This window comes from Mustela nigripes, chromosome 2 (assembly GCF_022355385.1).
Source record: "Mustela nigripes isolate SB6536 chromosome 2, MUSNIG.SB6536, whole genome shotgun sequence".
NCBI classification, from domain to species: domain Eukaryota; kingdom Metazoa; phylum Chordata; class Mammalia; order Carnivora; family Mustelidae; genus Mustela; species Mustela nigripes.
In genome coordinates, this window is record NC_081558.1 from 19,717,143 (window position 1) to 19,734,899 (window position 17,757).

A 17,757-nucleotide genomic window follows, 5' to 3' on the forward strand; every position below is an offset into this window, starting at 1 on the left:
AGGGCGGCTGAGGGAGGAGGAAAATGCAGGAGGTTTGGGGGGGTGGAGGAGGGGAGAGAGAGACCCTGGGAGAGGGGCACGACAGGGGGAGAGAGCTACAGGGCGCTGGGGAGAGGAGAGATGAGAGGAGGGGGTGTCTTCCAAGAATGCAGCCCCCAGGGGTGTGCGGAGGGGAGGCAGGCTAAGGAGGGAAGACACGCAGTAGGAGAAACTAAAATCAAAAACCTCAACGGAAATCATGAGAGAATGATCTGGAACCAAATCTGAGAAAAGGCGAGCATGCAGATTTCCACAGACTTTTGGATGGCTGGTGCCCCAGCCTGCGGGTGCCTGGGGGGTGGGCAGACTGGGCAGGAGGGGCTGCCTTGCCGCCAGTGGCTGGCTCTGCTGCCTGGGGCCGGCCAGGGTGCGGGGCAGAGGCAGGGGTGCAGGGCGCAGGCAGGGGCCGGGCCACTTACACTTGACCTGTAGGATCTGGTCGCTGAGGTTGGCTTGGAGGTAGAAGGTGCTGTAGGGCGGGAGCACAAGCCCCAGGCTGGGGAGGAGGGGAGGGAAGGAGCATATGTCACTCACTTCTGGGGAGAGGGGGGCCACATGGACATCCAGCGCCCCTACTCCGCGGCCTTGGAGCTGGGTAGAGTGGCATGGGCTGTGAAGTCCCCTCTTCTGCCCACCAGGGCCACCTTGCCCTGGTAGCTGTGGGAGATTCACTCCCCAAACTCTCCTGGACACCTCAGGATGCACAGCCCAAAGCAAGTCCCCACCCAGCAGCCCCTGCTCCCAGACACCAAGCCAGCCTCCTCAGTCAGGCCAGCAGACTCACAAGGGGCAGAGCACTGTCAGTGAGCTAGGCTGGTGGGAGCACAGCCATGGGAGAGGGGTCCTCGGTCCCCAGAGGATTAGGCCATGTGAGGGCCAGTGGAAAGCAGGGCTGGGCTGCCACGCTGAGGAGCAACCACAAGCCAGGACACGGGTGTGAGTGAGACGGGCTCTGGGGGGCCCAAGAAGACAGCCTGCACAGCCCGGGGCCTGACCCATAAGGGTACCTCTTCTGAGGGCTGTGGTGCCTGCTGAGAGCCAGCCCAGGGATGTGCTGAAGGTGATCTCCTGGGTGCAGATACCCAGGGACACAATCCAGGCAGGGGTGACATGAGAGGGTGGGCTGGCGTGGGAGACATCAGATGCACTGTCTTGTCTCTGTCCTGTTCTTCCAGGAAATGGCCCTTGTTCCTGAAGGGCCAGCCAGAGGCCCTTGGGGGACTGAGAGTCCCGGGGTGAGTAGTGAGCAGCCCTGGCTGCTGGTGCCCCACTGGGATCCTGGCTGCAGCCCCTGAGAACCCGCAGACCCACAGACCCAACCCGCAGACCCAGACAGGAAGAGGGCTCAGACTCTGGGCTCTGCGGCTGCCCCGCCCCTCCCTGCCGGCCCCGCCCCACCCCACTCACCTGTAGTTGGTGCTCCTTATGGGCACCCAGGTGTAGTTCCGCACCACCTCATCTACGTACCTCTGAGAGAAGAGGCTGGGTCAAGTACTTGGGCCAGCAGGCAGGGGTGGGATGGTGTGTGGGAGGGCGCCCGCCCTGACTCTGTCCCCCTCTACTGTCTTCTCACCTCATCCAGGGACTTGACCAGTGTTCTGATTTGCTTGTGGCCCTTGTTGCCATCGATCATGCTCCGACGGATCTGAAAGGGGAGGGATGTGAGCGGCGAGGCCCCTGCTCTCAGCTGCTCTGGGGGCCGCCATCTTTACTTCCCTCTCTTCCCTTACCTCCTCCTTGTTCTCATCCTCCAGCTCTGCATCCAGGAAGTCCAGAGTCACAGGCTCCCGGAAGTTGGTGGTCTGTGGGAGGCAGGGCAGGAGGTCAGGGGTCGCCATCTTGAAGGGTCTACCCTCCTCCTAACTGCCCCCTGGCTCACCTGGGGCTTGAGGTTGGGGTGTAGCAACACGTAGCCGTTCAGATCAATGGCAAACACATAGCCGTTGGCTCCAAGCTGGGGGCATAGATGAGGGGGCTCAGAGCCTAGGGGCCAGGCAGGGATTCCCCAGACTCTCGAGCTCTTCCTCAGCTTGCTTTCCATATCACTGAGGGGGTGCCATATGCCTGCCTGGGCCAGGGGCCCTCACATGCCATGTGGCCTTGAACCCGTTTCTCAAATCTAGCCCAACACGCTAGTGTCCCTTGTTGAGGCTGATGGGCTCCACAGGACCACGATTCGATTTGGCCTTCTGCCCCCACGGCTCCTGGTTCTCTTCAAACTGTCAGTCACCTAGACTGTTCTGCTTCCTCTGGCCCCTTGGGGCGGACATCCCCTCCCTGTCCCTTCCCCACTACTGTTTCCTTCTAGTCCCCATTTCAGTAGATCGCATAGGGAGGAGGGTATCCCTTCCAGACAGAAGGAGGAGTGAATGGGACCTTGGACTCACCCGTACCTCTCTAGGCTGTTTTCTCACTGCACATGGAGGCCAGCGACACAGGGCCTTCATGTGGCTCCCATCTAGGCAAGCTGTCTGTCACACACGTCCCATCCCCCACCCTTTTGCAACCAAGACCAAAGCTGCCTTCGCCACAGGCCCTGGGCCAGCCACACTGACCTTGCCCCTTCCCTGGTTTATGATTTTGGTGTTCACCTTCCGTCCTTTGCTCAAAGGGTTTCCTGTAACTCCAAGGAGTCTATCTGACCATAATGCCAGGCCTGCCTGGCCCGTCACTTGTTACTGTGTGGCTAGAAATAATTTTTACATTTCTTTTTAAAAAGATTTATTTATTTATTTTCAGAGCAAGTGAGCATGCATGTGTGCAAGTGGGGGGAGGGGCAGAGGGAGGGAATCTTCAAGCAGACTCCCTTGCTAAGTGGCCTAGGTGGACCCCATGTTGAAACCAAGAGTCAGACACTTAACCAGGTACCCCTGTTTTTTTTTTTTTTTTTTTTTTTTTACATTTTTAAGTGGTTAAAAAAGATCATGCCATGAAAATTACGTGAAATTTAAATTTCGGGACCCACAAACGTAATTGTTATGGAACAGAGCCATGCCCACTTATTTGTTTTGTCTATGGCCATTCTCCGTACAACAGCAGAACTGAGTCTGAGTACTTACACTAGCAGAACCTAAAATATTCATAGTCTGGCCCCTCACAGAAAGTCTGCCGATCCCAGCTCGAGGCCCAATGTCACCTCCTCCAGAAGCCTTTCCTGACTGCCTCAGTTCACAGGTCTCCCTGGAGGTGCTGTAAGCCCTCTCACACACCTCTGCTGAGCCTGGCTTGTGTCCCTGTGGGAGGCAGAGCTGGGTGGACGGGCAGATGGACACTTACTGTGTAATTTGGAGTCAGCCTCTTGATGTCATTCAGAGCCACATCGATGCCCATCACACCCAGGATCAGCTGGTTCTGAGAGCAGAGGCATGGGGTCTGCAATGAACTCAAATCCACAGGGGAGCCCCACTGTCCAAACCTCATGCCCTAGGCCTCATGCTGCTCACAAGAGGTTGCCTCTGTCCAGTCTGAAGGCTATCCTGTCCCTCCTCTGTCCCAGGCCTGCTAGGGGCATGCCTAGCCCTTCCCTGGTTGGGAACCTTACCTTTTTTTCCCCAGGGCCATCCTGTGTCAGGTTGAAAACAGGGAGGGTCCCTGTCACCACCAGCCCCAGGCCCTGAAGGGAGAGGAGGATGACAGGTCAGTCTCCTGTGGCCATCCATGCCCCACCCTGAGTGTTCAGAGGGTGGGCTCAGGCATAGGCCCCCTTTTTTCCTTCTGTTTGGTTTATTCCCATAAGGGGGCCCTTGAGGAATTTAAGGACCCCCACATCTGTGGGAGTCCAGAGGCCTTACCAAAGCATCCTCATACACATTGGTCCATTGCACCTGCTTGGCTTCCTTGCCCGCCAGCACCATGGGCCTGCCCAATACGTCCAAATATTCCTGGGGAGAAGGTGACGGGTCACAAATCCACCTGCCTGCTGCATCTTCCCTGGTCTGCCTCCCCGTATATCAGTTGACCACCAGGGGGCGCTCTCACACCGCAGCAGTGCGCCAATTACCATTGTGCCCAGGAAGCAAGGGGCTGGGTGGAGGGGCTTCTCACCTGAGTGTTAATGCGGATGGCTCCAATGGAAGGGATCTCAAAATAGTAACCTGTGAGGGAAGGCGAGGCGAGGTGGGTCTGGGTGGTACTTGGGACCCATGGCATAGGGGCTCCTGTATCCTGGGCTATGTCCAGGCCCCCTCTCTTTCTGGTGTCACTCCTCCCAAACTCCTATCCGTTTAGTGCTCCCTTCCACTGCTCTGTCAAAGGAGCTGATGCTAGGGAAGGGGCCACGAGTGTAGGGATGTACAGAAGCAGAGGCAGGGTGAAGGGAAGGGCCTGAGGCTGAAGTCTCTCATGCCAGGATGCTGGTGACATTCAGAGTCCACCCAGGGGCCAGGCCCACATGCACGGAGTACAAACAGATGTAGGAGCAGAGAAGCCAGGAGATGGATGGACAATGGACAGTCAGATGGACTAGTTACGTGGCCAGAGAGATGGACAGTCACATGCGTGGGAAGATGGACAGTGCGAAAACAGGCAGCTGGAATGCTGGACATATGGACGGACAGGTGGACAAGCAACCCGATGGACAGCAGGGCACAGCAGGCAGGCCCCAGGGTGGGGACGCCGGACAAGGTACCTTTGTTGGCGCAGGCCATCCACTGCAGGGGCGTGACGTCGTAGTTGTGTTGCCCCACGGAGAAAGTGAACACGCGCACCTGTTTGGGGCTTGGGGTTACTGCCGTGGTCATGAGAGGACAGCCCTCCCCGGTACCGGGCCCGGGTCAGGGGGACCCCCACCTGGGTGGAGCCTCACCGTCCGGTTGGGCCAGTTGTATTTCTCAAAGACATCCTGCACGCGGTCCTCACCGCCGTCCGTGAACATCATGATCATCTTATTACAGTTGGCACGGGTGATGTTGGACTGGTCAGGAGTGGGTTTGGGGTCAGGCAGCCTCTGGCCCCTCCCTGGTCTGGGGGTGGGTATCCCTCCCACCTGGAAGGGCCCTCCTCCCCACAGCAGATGCTGCGATCTGCCCGAGCCGCCTGTTGGGCGCTAACAAGGCCATTTGTCTTGATTTCCCTGGTGTCACCAAGCCTGGGCCTTGGCCCGTCCCCAGTCCCTCCTGCACCACCCCCATCCATTCCCGGCGCTCACGTTCTGCAGCTGGTCGAAGGCATACTCAAAGCCGGCCTTGTAGCCCGTGGTGCCCTTGGCCACCATGCCCTGCACGGCTTCCTTGAACACCTTCTTGTTACGCACATTGGCCTGAACCAGGTGTGTGAAGCACGACACAGGCTGTGCCTTTTCGTTGAACTGTGGGGACAGGAAGGGTGGTGAGCGGCCTCAGGCTGGCTGGGGCATTTGGCACGGGGTGGGGTGACACGTTTCTTGCCTGCCTGCCACCTCGGCACTTACCGAGGCCACGTTCACATAGTCATCGTCTGAGAGCGTGTCCAGCATCTCACAGACGGACGTCTTCATCAGCTTCAGGGTCAGGCCACTCACGCTGCCACTCCTGGGAAGGTCATGGATGCACCAGCTAGGCCTCAGGTGTCCTCCTGCTGTTCCCTCCAGAGGGTCCCAGGCAGCAGATTCGCACCCCTTGTTCTGCCCCCCACCCCTCATGCAGGCATCGCTCACTCACACATCCACAATGATGACCATGTCCTTGGGCGATGAGGCCCCCTGGATGTACCTGCCCGGGAGAAGCATCAGTTAGGGCCAGCCTCACTGGGACCTTGTGGGTCCGCTCTTCCTTCACCCATATACTGATTCAACATGTTTCCACGAAGCATCCAATGCAAGGGTCAGACAGCGTTCTAGGCACTGAGGATAGCACATTTAATAAAACCGTCCTGGGGCGCCTGGGTGGCTTAGCCGGTTAAGCGTCTGACTACGGCTTGGGTCATGATCTCGGGGCCCTGGATTGAGCCCCGTGTCACAGTGTCTTCTCTCAGTGGGGAGTCTGCTTGTCTCTCCCCCTCTGCCCTCTCCCCGCTCATGCTCTGTCTCTCTCAAATAAATAAAATCTTAAAAAAACAAAACCAAAACAGGCCTTGCCCATTACATGAGTGACCTGGCCTCCCAGCACATGAATTGAGCCCAAGGAGAGGTGAGCAGGGGATCCAGAGAGGCGGAAGGGGGTATGTTCCATGGCCTCAGTGGCTTGTCATGTCCCCTGGCCCGGGACAAGTCCCCGAGGTCTGAGTCCCAGCTGTATGTGTGATCGAACAGGGAGGGAGGACGTCATGGGGCACCGCAGGAGAGACAGGCAGAGGGTGGGGTGTCCATGGCTCTGATGGGTGGCCTGGGGGCTGGCGACCCATCAGAGGAGACATCCACCCTCCAGAACCCCCATTAGCCCAATCCCTCAGTCGCGAGGGGTGGAGTGCTGGGCAGTGGACGGGGGGCAGAGGCAGCTGGGAGGCCTGCCTGGGTGATGGGATCCATTTTCCAGTGGCAACGATGTGTGAAATGAAAATTGGATAGAGCTGGCTGCACCCTGCTCGGAGTCCTGGATATCGGGAGGGAGGGGAGCAGGCGGCAGAGGTAGGGAGTGGAGGGGTGTCCCTGCCCAGCTCCTCCTCGCCCACTCACCAGGGTCTCCTTCGGACATCATACAGGTCGATTTTCTTGGGGGCTCGCCATGGGGTGGCTGCGGGAGGAAAGAAGGCGGGGGGTCTGGCAGGGAAGGGCTTGTCCAGGGCCAGCTGGCCTGGCAGGAGTGGCTACCCCCACAGCCCACAGAGTGATCAACCACCCCACACACCCCAGGACAGTGGGCTGGGTGAAGGGGAGGGTGGGTGCTGAGGGGCTGACACCCACCGGGATAGTAGCGAGTGACGCCCGTGGCGCTTCCGAAGACCTGCCACAGCAGCGTCGGGTCCTGCCTGCGGTTCTCAATGAACACGTTCTCCAGAGCCTCTGTCCAGTTGAGTTCATTAAGGATGACAGTGGCTGTGGGGGAGGCAGGGGGCTGGCGGGAAAAGTGCCTGGGCTGTCCCCCCGTTGAACCTCACCCCGACGCCCATGCATGTAACACCCCCCTCCCCCCTCTTGGAAAGCCTCATGTGTGCCCTGCCTAGCAGGGCTCTCATTCCTCAGGGCTCAGCTGAGGGCTGCACCAGCTCCTCCAGGAAGCCTTCCAGGTCCTCAACCCCTCCTAAGCCCGCTTAGCCTACCCTTCGGCCAGGCCCCACATGAGCAGACAGGGCAGCTGTGGCCCGTGGCCCCCAGAGAGGGGCTGCCCAGGTGGCAGGGACTTGTCAGTTGGGGTGCCCATCCAGCATGCTGCCTGGAGCTTGCAGCTGGTCCCTCGGGAGCTCACCCACTCAGCATGCACTCCAGGCTGCAGCCACAAGAAAGCAATTAAGGGCCCGATGATGGGGCTGGAATTATTCAGCTATTAAGGTACCTGATAAGCTGGAAGCCACTCAGCTCCATGATTAATCAGCTGGGGCCAGGAGCAGGCAGGGGTGGGGGTGGAGGCTCTTGGAAGGGCAGGGCCTGTGCCATGATCCTGCTCCAACACAGGCACTTGCACACACATGTACACACGCACACAGCCTGCACTCCCTAACATATACCTCTGCACCGAACCTCCGTGTTTCCAGCCAGGTGTGCGAGTCCCTCATCCTCAAACCTCCTGCCCAGCAGCCCGACCGCTGTTTCAGGCACGGGGCAGGCACACTCATACCTACACAGCACTCTGCACCCCTGGGATGACAGCAGTGGGTCTTGCTCTCACAAGAGCAAGTTACCCTCCCCCCCCCCCCTTTCCCCTCACCTCTGTGATCCTCTGGCCAGACCCGCCCCCCAGCCCCTGCCCCGATGCACAGTCACAGAACGAGGTTTCTCCCAGAGGAGTGGGCTTAGTCCTGTAGATCCTTCAACCAGGGCAGAGACTCAGGATGGTTTGGGCAGCACCCCATCCCCCAACTCAGGACAGCCCTAAATCTGGCCAATGTGTGCGCATGCCCATGCTCTCTCACGCGCAGCGTATCCGTCTCTGCATAGAGGACCCTTAAAGAAACCTGCCAGGGGCTGGCCACCTATGACTGCCAGGCCTCTGTACCGAACCCCCCTTCCCCAAGGGGCTATTTTTTCCCTCCAGTTTCTTCCACTTCCTTCCTCCCCAGGAGGAGCGCTGACAACATCACCCTGAGATCCCTATCACAGATCCACCCCAAGTGAGAATCAGAGCGCCTTCCAAAGGCTTGACTCCTCTCTTGGGAGCAGAGCCTCTGAACACTGAGACCATTAAAGCAGATGAAGAGCTGTGATTTCGAGACAAATGTGCAAGGCTCTGCCCATGGCAGAGGGCAGGGGGGCGCCGACCCATTCCTGGGCACATGGCCCTCTGCTCTTGCCCTCCGGTGTGGGGCCTCTGCTGGATCCTGTCTGTTGTCTAATCTCTGTCTCCCGCTACTCCCACTCCCTTTTCTCCGTCCATGTAGCTTCTCTTAACTGACCATAATGTGAAAACAAAACACATTTCTAGCATTGGCTCTGCCTATTGAACAGTATGTTATGGTCCTGTTCCTAATTTAGAAACTTAGTGAGTCGAACAATTTCTATTTTTCTCTTTAACGAAAAAAGAAAGCTGGGTTCCCCAATGTTTCATACGGTACTGTCTACCCTGGGAGAGTCTGCCTGGCAAGTCCCAACCCTCACTGGGCCTCAGTTTCCCCATCTGCCCAAGGAGAGGCTTAGAGCTGACTGTCCTGGAAGCCCCTCTAGCTGCTGGTAGAGGTGCATCTCTGACTCAGGTCAAGAGCCAAGAGTAGACCCCCCGCCTCAGATGGGGGGTCCCTGCAGGCACCCGTGAACACACGCACACGTACTCGCACTTGCGTCAGACACATGCGTGCGCGCACTCCGGCCTCCCCGCCTGGAGAGGGCCTGCGACTCAGCCCCACGTGCACACACCCGCACCCACGTGCACACCCTCTCAGATCACGCTGAGTTGGGAAACGGGGACCATGCCCCCTCAGGCGGGCGATTACAGATTTAATTAAAAGTGACACAGTAAATAAAAAACATATAAAATGTAATTTGTGTGGGTAGCGAGGGGTGACTGGGGAGGGCGGCATGGCTCCTGTTTTAATTAGTGTGCCTGCCTGTGATAGTGCTCCTCGACTAGCTCGGGCAGGTGGCCTGCGGGTGGCCCGTGGCAGGGGCATCAGGGCTGGGGGGAGCATCTATTCTCACCCCTGCCTGAGGCTGCCTGGAAGGTCTGGCTGACCTGAAGGGTGGAGGGGGCCTCCCTGAGGACCCTGGAGGATTCCCTGCATTCTGGAGACTACCCAGAAGCTCTGGGATCTGTGTTCCAAGAGCCTCCACCCCGTGGGCCACTCGGAGTCTGAGGCTGCCTTGTAGGGGCTCACAGAATTAGCCCCAAGCCACCAGACCCCCGGGCCCTGAAACCCACTGCTAGAACTCTCTCTGTAGTGCTTGACTCTTAGTCTCTTCTCCCTACATCTCCCAAGATCTTCAGGAAGTTCTTCCTCATGTCTGACTCAAATCCTTCCAGCTGTAGTGACTCATTTTCCCCACCGTGCAAAGCTGCCCTGTGCCTGGACAAGGAGGGAAATGCTCCAGGGCTGGTGTCCGTGAGTGAGGGACTGCTCCCTGCTCCCTCAGCCCCTGTGTTCCCCTGCTGTGGTAGCTCCTCAACCAATCCTACATGGGGCCTGGGGATGGGGGATGGTGTGGAGGAGCGGCTTTGGGGGCCTGTGGGGCACATGTGCACCCAAGGGCAGGAGACTGTTGTGCACAGCAGTAAGAGTCTGAGAGTCAGTGTGAGGCCACGCCTGAGAATGACTTGATGACTGTGTGTAGGTGAGCGTGTGTGACCTTGGGTAGCGGGGGCTGAGGGCAGATGGTACCGGCTGAGCACCCGGGACCTGGCAATGCCCAGGCTGTGGGCCTTGCCCCCGTGGTGGCTGCGGAGGGCGCTCTGCACACTCTGATCGCTCTGCACACTCACAGCCTTTGTAGATGTCTGTGGGGATCTGCACGGCCGTGTACGAGTAGTTGACTTTGTTCTTGAAGTTTGAGTCCTCAACGAAGTCCAGCCTGAGGGTGCTGACCTTGGACCCCCTCTCCACATCCTCACTCTCAGGGTCGTCCTGCAGAGAGGGATAACCCCCCACCCCCCAACACCGTGGTAGTGTCAGGGCTGGAAAATGGTGGTGTGGGGTCAGACAACTCTGCAGGTAGGAGAGGGCCAGAGCTCAGGTGACGGGGGCATCTCAGAATCAGAGACTACTGCAGTCAGAGACGGGGAGAGATGGAGAGACACAGGGACAGAGGTACACGGGGTAGGGACCCCTCCCCCAGGAGGCCCATGATTCCCACCTGTTCCTGCCCACCCCACCCACCATCCCTACATTTGCTAAACCCAAATTTCAAACCCAAACCCACACCCAAAAAAACCCTTCCCCCACATTCTTGAAAACCAATTCTCAGTGAAGGAAACGGATCCCGTTGAGGAGCAGGCTGGAGACCTCTGCTTACAAGGACAGGCTTGGGTGATCCTAGAGAGGCCTAGGCAGCCCTTCTCAGGAGCCTTGAGCCCCACACCCCCCACTGGGCTCCACCCACCCCCTGCACAGGGTTCCTTTGGCACCAGGGAGAGGGTCCTTGCCCCCTCTGGGGAAGAGTCACCACTCCTGCAGCTGGTGGCTGTAGGGGCTGAGTTTTGGGGGGAGAGCTGGGCTGGGGTGGGGGCTAGCATTGAGACCCAGGAACTTCCGGAGGGAGGGTCTTCAGCGCTTGCTAGCAGCAGGACTGCAGAGGCTCCTGTTGACTTTCTAAAATGAGCTGCAGCCGTCTGACAGGTGCCAATTACAGCATCTCTCGGCCGAGCAGGCTGGGCATGCGCCGTGCACCCCCCCGCCCACCACCACAGGCTGGCAGGAACGGGTCTGCGGCTACAGCGCATTGATGCCGCAGCCGAGCGGTGCAGGGTGCGGTGGGGGGTGGGGTGGGCAGGCACTGGTGCAGGTGTGCAAGGGGGAGGGGAAGATGGTGGTAGGGAATGAAGAGGAAAACAGGGAAGAGCCAGATGGGGAGGAAAGGAGGGATGGAGACCAAGGCAGGGCAGGGACAGAGCTGGGGGGCCTTGTGCCCTGGGAGGAAGGGGTGTGGGCAGCTGGATTACGCTCATGGCCCCTTACTGCCTCTCAGTCCCTGTGATCACTGGCAATACCAGGCTCAGCTCATTTCCACCCCCTTGTGGCTCTGCAGACCCCACTGCTCACGGGGTCCTGGGCACCCCTGCTGTGTTCCTGCTTCCTCCTGTATCTTGTCTGGGGAAAGGGTGATGGTGCCTCCCTGCCCAGCCAGATGTGCTCTCCCCACCCCAGGAGTGCTCCGGGTCCGTTCTCTGGCCTGGGGAATGAATTACTGCCTGGATGGGCTGCCACAGACTGGCCTGGGTCGGAGCTGGCAGGGCTCAGAAGGGTCTGGAGGAAAGACCCTTCGCGTCTCTTCAAGGGCGGATTCTGTACAGCAAAAGCCAAGCCGTCTGCTGCCCTCCCCTCGCTCCCTCGCCCCTCACCCTCTGTGTGCCACCCTCTGCCCACCTCGGCACACCCTAGGAGGGCCCTCAGAAGCTCCTGGATGCTGGGTGAAGCCGGGCCAGGCAGCTGCCGAGCCTGCCGCCTCTGAGGCGTGAGCCGCTCACGTTCCGCTTGCAGGAGGGGGAGGTGCGGGAGAAGAAAGCCCCCGAAATGTCAGCGGCAGATGAAGGGCGCTGGAAAATTTAATCTCCCAACTTTCCCAACTAATGTGACATTTGGATTCCGTTCTGATAAGCTATCAGCTGGCGAACTTTTTCCTTCCTTCTCTTTCCCCCACCCCCACCTTCTGGCTGGTAATTTAAAAGTAAATGGTCTAGAAAGATCTCTAACTGTACCTCTGGCAAAGATTAAAAAAACAAAACAACACAACAAGCAGGGGAGTCGGCAAATGTGTTCACATCGATATTTATAGAGGGCTGGGCTTTTGGCCTGACTTTAGCCCAGCCCTACCTAGGGTGCCTCTCCCTCCTGGGGCTGTCCCTACCCCCATGAGGGGCTGGGAAGGGGTGGTGGTGCAGGGAATCAGTGATCTGGAGCCCGGGGGTGGGGGTCCTGGGCACAGGGAGTTCAGGGGATCCTGGAAGGGGACCAGGCACCAGAATGGCCAAGAAGCCCCTCAGCGCCACCCCCATGCCCAGGGGTTTTGTACGGTGGGCAACTGCAGGCTCCTGGTTTATATTTAATGCACTGATTGCTAAAATTACAGCCTGCTGCTGAGGGGGGTAAGGAATTAGATTCAGGGTCTAATTAAAGGTTCGTTCTTCATTTGAATTTCAGATTCCAGCTTTAATTTTAGCAACTTCTCTGGGAGCCACGGAGGCTCAGCCAAGGGGGAAGCACACCTGCTTTAGCCCCCCCGCACCCCCGCTCTGGCCCCCTGCCCGCCTGCTCTCCTGAAGGCTCACCCAGGCCCGCCTGGCACCACCGACCCTCTGCAGGGATCCCTGCCTGCCTACCCACCTCCGGGGGTCACTGTCTACCTCCCGCTCGCCCTAGGAAATGCCCCTGGCCAATAAGCCCAGGAGAGGAACCCTGGATTTGGGGGTCTCCTGCCCCGGCCAGAGCAGTGGGGCCCCAGAGAGTGAGCTGTTACGACACCTCCGTTTACAGAGAAGACAGGTTCAACAGCGTCTACCTCCAAGGCTGGCAGTTGTGCCTTGGCGTGTTCACCAAAAACCGTCTACTCTGTGGGCCCTGTCCTCTTTCGGACACTCTTGCCTCCTCTGTAGGTCCCCTGCTACCAAAATGGTCATATGGCTTTCATGGGAGGCCTTGGTGACGGGGAGCCCAAGCACACATGAGCCAGTCAGGGGCACAGAGGCAGGGGGGCACTGTGGGTCCGGGCCGTCCAGCCAGCCCCAGAGCTGCCGCCGCCGCTGCCGAGGCCGTCCTTTGTCTGAAGAACAGGCACAGGGCTGGGCTGCCTCTGCAGCTGGGGCAAGCCTGGCTGAGCTATGGGGAGCCCTGATGGTGGGGCCAGCAGCAGGGAGCTCCGCAAGCGGAAGCCGCTGACCCCTCACCGCAGGGAAGGTACCTGCCCCATCTGAACCGCATCACAGCTGCATCCTGGCCCTGCCTGCCACCTCGGAAGCCCTCCCCACTGCTCCCTCTTCCTGGCTCCCACAGCGCTCAGCCTCCTCCATGCTGGCACCTGGACTGACCCATGGGAGGAGATCCAAGGGTCCTCACTACCTGCCTGGGGTCAGGTGTGGGGCCTGTGCCACTGCTACTTTGCAGGGTGACCTCAGAACTTGGGAGAGCCCCGAGATCTCACACTCATTTTACAGCTGAGGCGACTAGCCCGGGGTGGGGGATGGGCTCTGGCAGCTCCCCACCCCCCCGCAACAGAGGTAGGGGACTCACCAGCTCAGCGTCGGCCTTGGCATCATAGTACAGGATATCTTCCTCCTGGGGGGACAAAGAGGCCTTGACCCTCACAGCTCCGCACAAGGCTACCTGAGGGGTAGTCAGGGCCCCTGGCCCGAGGACAGCACTGGTCCTCTCCTGGACAGCTGGCTGAATCGGACCGGGCATGCCGACCTCTGCCCCAGACATTCCCCCCCTCATGGGCCCTCATAGCCTCTGGGGAGATACGCAGCTCCCCGTTGCATAGGGTCTCCACAAGACTCCCTGACTCCAGGACCAGGCGTCCTCTCTGCAACCCCACTGAGAGGTGGGCTCAGAGGCAGCCTGTCTGCAGAGACTCTGGCTGAGGCAGCCCCGGGGGAGTGAGGAAGATGGGAAAATAGAGCCGAGTCTAGGCCAGAGTGAAATAATGACTCGACACCACATCTTCCAATTTCTTCTATTAAAAAGCCTGCTCATTACGGGCATGTACTTATTAATTATCTGTGATTTGTTGTGAAATGCAAGGGGGTTTACACAACAGGAGCGGGAGAAAACAAAGCCCGGCCCCCGCGCCTGCCTCCCTGGGCTCTGCGCGCCTGCCGGTGTGAGCCCGGCCGCCCCGGCCTCGTCAGCCTGTCCGCAGCCTGGTTTCTTGGCCATCTGCGCACCATAATCACCGGCCACCCCGGGGACCCGTAACACAAACGGGCTAATTTCATGTTTAATGATCTTTAATCAGAACTGAGCATGGCTGACAGCAGCGGCCAGAAGGTGAATCTGGGGCCTTCAAGTGCCACTGGTTCCAGAGGGGCCACCCCACTCCTGACCCTATGGATTCCGGGCTCAGGACATAGGAGAGGGCCATTGTCCACGTCGCCCTCCTCCAGTGCTTTCCTGCGCTGTTTCGTGCCGCAGACACCTGGTGCGTGGCCCTGGCAGCCTGTTTCTTTGTGGTCTGAAAAATGGGGGTGTTGACCAAGTGTGCGCCCAGTGGTCTGGCTATAAAACGGCAAGTACAGAGCCCCCTCCTCACTCCATGCTGTATGACCTTGGGGCCGTACAGCTCCCCCTCAGCTCTGGCTCCTCGGGCTTCAGGGAGGGGCTTGGCCTTGGGGACTGCCCAGGTGCTGGGCCTGAGGCCATTGTTTGAGGTGCTCAGTATGGGGGCTTGTTGTGGGGACAGGGATGTCTTGTCTCCCACCAGTGGTCTAGATGGGTAGAGGCCACTGGCTGGACCCGTAAACACAGTCCAAGCATTCTGGAACATCGGCCCCATGCCTGGCACTGTGCGTGGGCAAGACTACAGCCGCTGGGTGGATGGAAGACCGGAGACAACCTGATGGCTTTGGTCACCAGAGGCATCTGCTGGCCTCCAGTGCTTCGCACATGCTCAGGGCTCTCCCAGGAACCCTGCAACCTGCCTCAGACAGAGGAGGACACAGCAGCGGTAAGAAAGTCTTCGCACCCAGGCTCCAACCCGCCTTCCCATTGCATCTCTGACCTTTGCCACACCACCCACCCAGCAGGAGGACTGGAACCCAGGTGGGCCTGGTGTGGGGGCTGGGGGCCCCGGGCCCAGGCTCCAGGGTGCTCGGCTTTCCCTTGCGCCCGGCTCCGACCGAAGCACATAATGAAAGCTGACATTACATCAAACACAATAAGGAGTTTCGGTTGATGAAGATCATTCCTGAACACACAAACCCATTAAACCGAGGGGAAAAAATATCAATTCAACACACTCGCTGGCAAAAAGAAAATGTGATTTGTTATCTAAAAGGGGGTTATAAACACGGCTCTGATGCTCTTTCCCTCCGTAATGAAAACAGGCGGGCGCGGTAGGAGGACTGCAGATTAGAACATGGGGCTGTACTCACCAACTTTTTAGACAAACCTCCCGCAAGGACAGGAAAGGGCATGGGTGGGGGCTCAGTAACTCCGGGGCCCCCAGGAGACACATGCTCCTCTCACAGGCCAGGCTGGGGCCTGCCCCCTGCACAGCACCCCTCCAGCTGCCTGTGGCTCCCTGTCTTTTTGTCCTGCTGTTTCATGGTGTCAGCAAAGGATCAGATGCTGGTGGCATCAGTGACACAGGGGAAATGTGTCATACGGGAGGATTTCAGTCCCCTGCAGACAATGGATGAGGCTTAGGAATCTGGGTGCAGTCCTTGTCCCCCAGGAGGCAGGACTCCTCCCTCCCTCGCCTACCTTGAGAGGGCCTGGCCATGCCCCTTCCTTGGTACAGAGAAGGAGTAGTGTGGGATGGTGGCAGGCAAGGTCACATGTGTGAAAATACACTGTAAACACAGCTGTGGTCTCTACACTTGACACGGTGTGGAGCTGGAGGTGGGGCAGGATGGGGCCATCAGGGTTGGGATGGAGGGTCCCTGGAAAGGCCTCTGTGTCTGCTTTGGCCTGCGCAGTGCCCCGTGTCTGCCATTATTGTCCTGCCTCGGTACGACCACAAGGGGGCGGTACCTAGCGGTTACACGCAGGGGCCTTGGCAAGGGTCCCTGCCTCAAATCCTGACCTGAATGCCTGTGCTCTGGGATCCCAAACGGTGAGCGAAGACTGAGCCTAGAGCCTCCAAAGCTCTCAGTGGCCCTGGGACTACTCCTGGGGGTCACCTCCATCTCATCAAGGAGGCAAGGGTGCCTGTTAAATCCTGTCGCTTGGTGAGGCTTTGCTTTGGGGTCTGGATTTCCCACTTACAAGAGTGGGATGATGCTGCCTGCCTGCTCTGAGGGCACTAGGAAGGCAGGAAGCTGGTCTGTCCAGGTGTTCGGGCCGTCCTTACCCACGGTGGGGGGGCCCTTATGTTTGCAACTCCACAGCCCTGGGAAGGCCCCGAGGGTGGAGGAAACCCTCTGGCTGGGGAGAAATGGGCATCGTAACTCTCTGGGGTCCACAGCCAACACCCCCTTCTGCTACCTGGTGTTTTAGGGGCCATTTTGCTTAAACGTGGCAGGAGTGGGGGGGAATCACCCCTTCTGAACTTGGATTTCTCCCACTTGTGGATTTCTGTACCCAGATGGCACATGAAGGGTGGGGTAGGGGGCCCACATGGCCTTTGTATAGATGACACATCCAATCCCTTAGTGGGAGCGGAGCTCAGGAGAGAACACGAGAGGTGCTGGCAGGGGAGAAACAGGGCGAGGAGGTGAGCATGGGGATTAGCAGTTGGTGTCTAAGCCCGGTACTGGGGTGTTCAGTGAGGATGCTCGGCCCTCCTGCCCTGGCTCAGGGCCAGCTCAGCTCAGCCAAAAGGACTGTTTTCTGAGAGAGCCGTCTGTCGCCGGCTTGGCAGAGACGCAGGCAGCCGGCCTGATGGCTGGGGCAGACCTCGGGCTGGTGAGGCCACCTGTCCTGTCCAGCCGGCTCCTCTGGCCCGGTTCAGCCTTCATAGCCTTCCTTTTAGGTTCCCAGACAGAGCTACCTCTCTCATCAGACACCGCCCTGCCCCCAGGTAGGGCTGCGTCTCCTCCTTCAGACTCCCCAGGATAGGACTGTTTCCTCCATTAGACTCTCAGGGGAGTACTTTGTCCCCTGCAGGCCCTGGTGTTGGCCCTGAGGCCCTGCGGCCAATGGCCTCTTGTGCTTCCTCCACCCATGCCCTGGCCCAGCTCCTCCCTGGGATGGTGTAGACTGCAGATAACCCCGGCACAGCACGGTGCTGGAGCCAGGGCCAGGGTCCAGCAGGCAGGCCGTCCTCACCCACCCTGAGTGTGATGGGTGCCAGAGCTCCTGATTGTCTGCCTGCGGGATCATGGGAGGGGCTGCCTCTAGCAAGGGCCATGGTCTCCCTGGTGTGCAAGGGCTGTGGTTCCCTGCCTCTGCCACAGCCAGGGTGTGGGGTCATGGCCTGAGACTAAGAGGGGAACAGGGGGCCCTCACGTTCAGACCTCTCTTTCTCTCTCTTGTGCCGGCTCTGACCCTGTGGACCCCAGGGTCCCCCGACTCTCTGGGCTGGTGTCGATGGGGTGTGTGTGTGTGCGGATGTCCACTTCTCAGAGGTCTGCATGTAGACCTACTGTGTGCTGTTGCCACAAGGAGGGCCATACCCTACTGATCACAGAGTGGATTCCATGTGCCAAGCATCTCCTCTGTGCCCAGAACTGCCGGTCACCATTCTCCCCATCTTGGATGTAAGAAGACTGAGGCCCAGGTGCTCTGGGCCAACCTGTCCACAGGGCACTGGGCTGGGCACATGGACAGGTGGTGGGTAACCCTGAATCAGGTCCAACTGCTTCTGCCTAGAGGAGCCTTGAGTGGGGCAGACAGATGAGTCCGCTGGGA

The 17,757-nt window shown here is 59.1% G+C and overlaps 1 protein-coding gene across 4 annotated transcripts in view; it reads right to left on the reverse strand.

The window, feature by feature from the left end:
* Positions 1–17,757, reverse strand: part of CACNA2D2 (calcium voltage-gated channel auxiliary subunit alpha2delta 2) — a 139,476-nt gene that overhangs the window by 11,690 nt on the left and 110,029 nt on the right. For all 4 annotated transcript variants that reach the window (XM_059389801.1, XM_059389802.1, XM_059389804.1 and 1 more), the window contains exons 5-22: positions 13,480–13,524; positions 10,020–10,161; positions 6,857–6,988; positions 6,629–6,686; positions 5,676–5,726; positions 5,447–5,546; positions 5,186–5,344; positions 4,844–4,951; positions 4,667–4,745; positions 4,084–4,133; positions 3,831–3,920; positions 3,581–3,652; positions 3,316–3,390; positions 1,919–1,993; positions 1,770–1,841; positions 1,613–1,684; positions 1,447–1,508; positions 459–535 (exon numbers count right to left, since the gene is read on the reverse strand). In XM_059389801.1, coding sequence (XP_059245784.1) covers positions 459–535; positions 1,447–1,508; positions 1,613–1,684; positions 1,770–1,841; positions 1,919–1,993; positions 3,316–3,390; positions 3,581–3,652; positions 3,831–3,920; positions 4,084–4,133; positions 4,667–4,745; positions 4,844–4,951; positions 5,186–5,344; positions 5,447–5,546; positions 5,676–5,726; positions 6,629–6,686; positions 6,857–6,988; positions 10,020–10,161; positions 13,480–13,524 — 1,519 coding nt within the window. The remainder of the gene's footprint in view (positions 1–458; positions 536–1,446; positions 1,509–1,612; positions 1,685–1,769; positions 1,842–1,918; positions 1,994–3,315; positions 3,391–3,580; positions 3,653–3,830; positions 3,921–4,083; positions 4,134–4,666; positions 4,746–4,843; positions 4,952–5,185; positions 5,345–5,446; positions 5,547–5,675; positions 5,727–6,628; positions 6,687–6,856; positions 6,989–10,019; positions 10,162–13,479; positions 13,525–17,757) is intronic.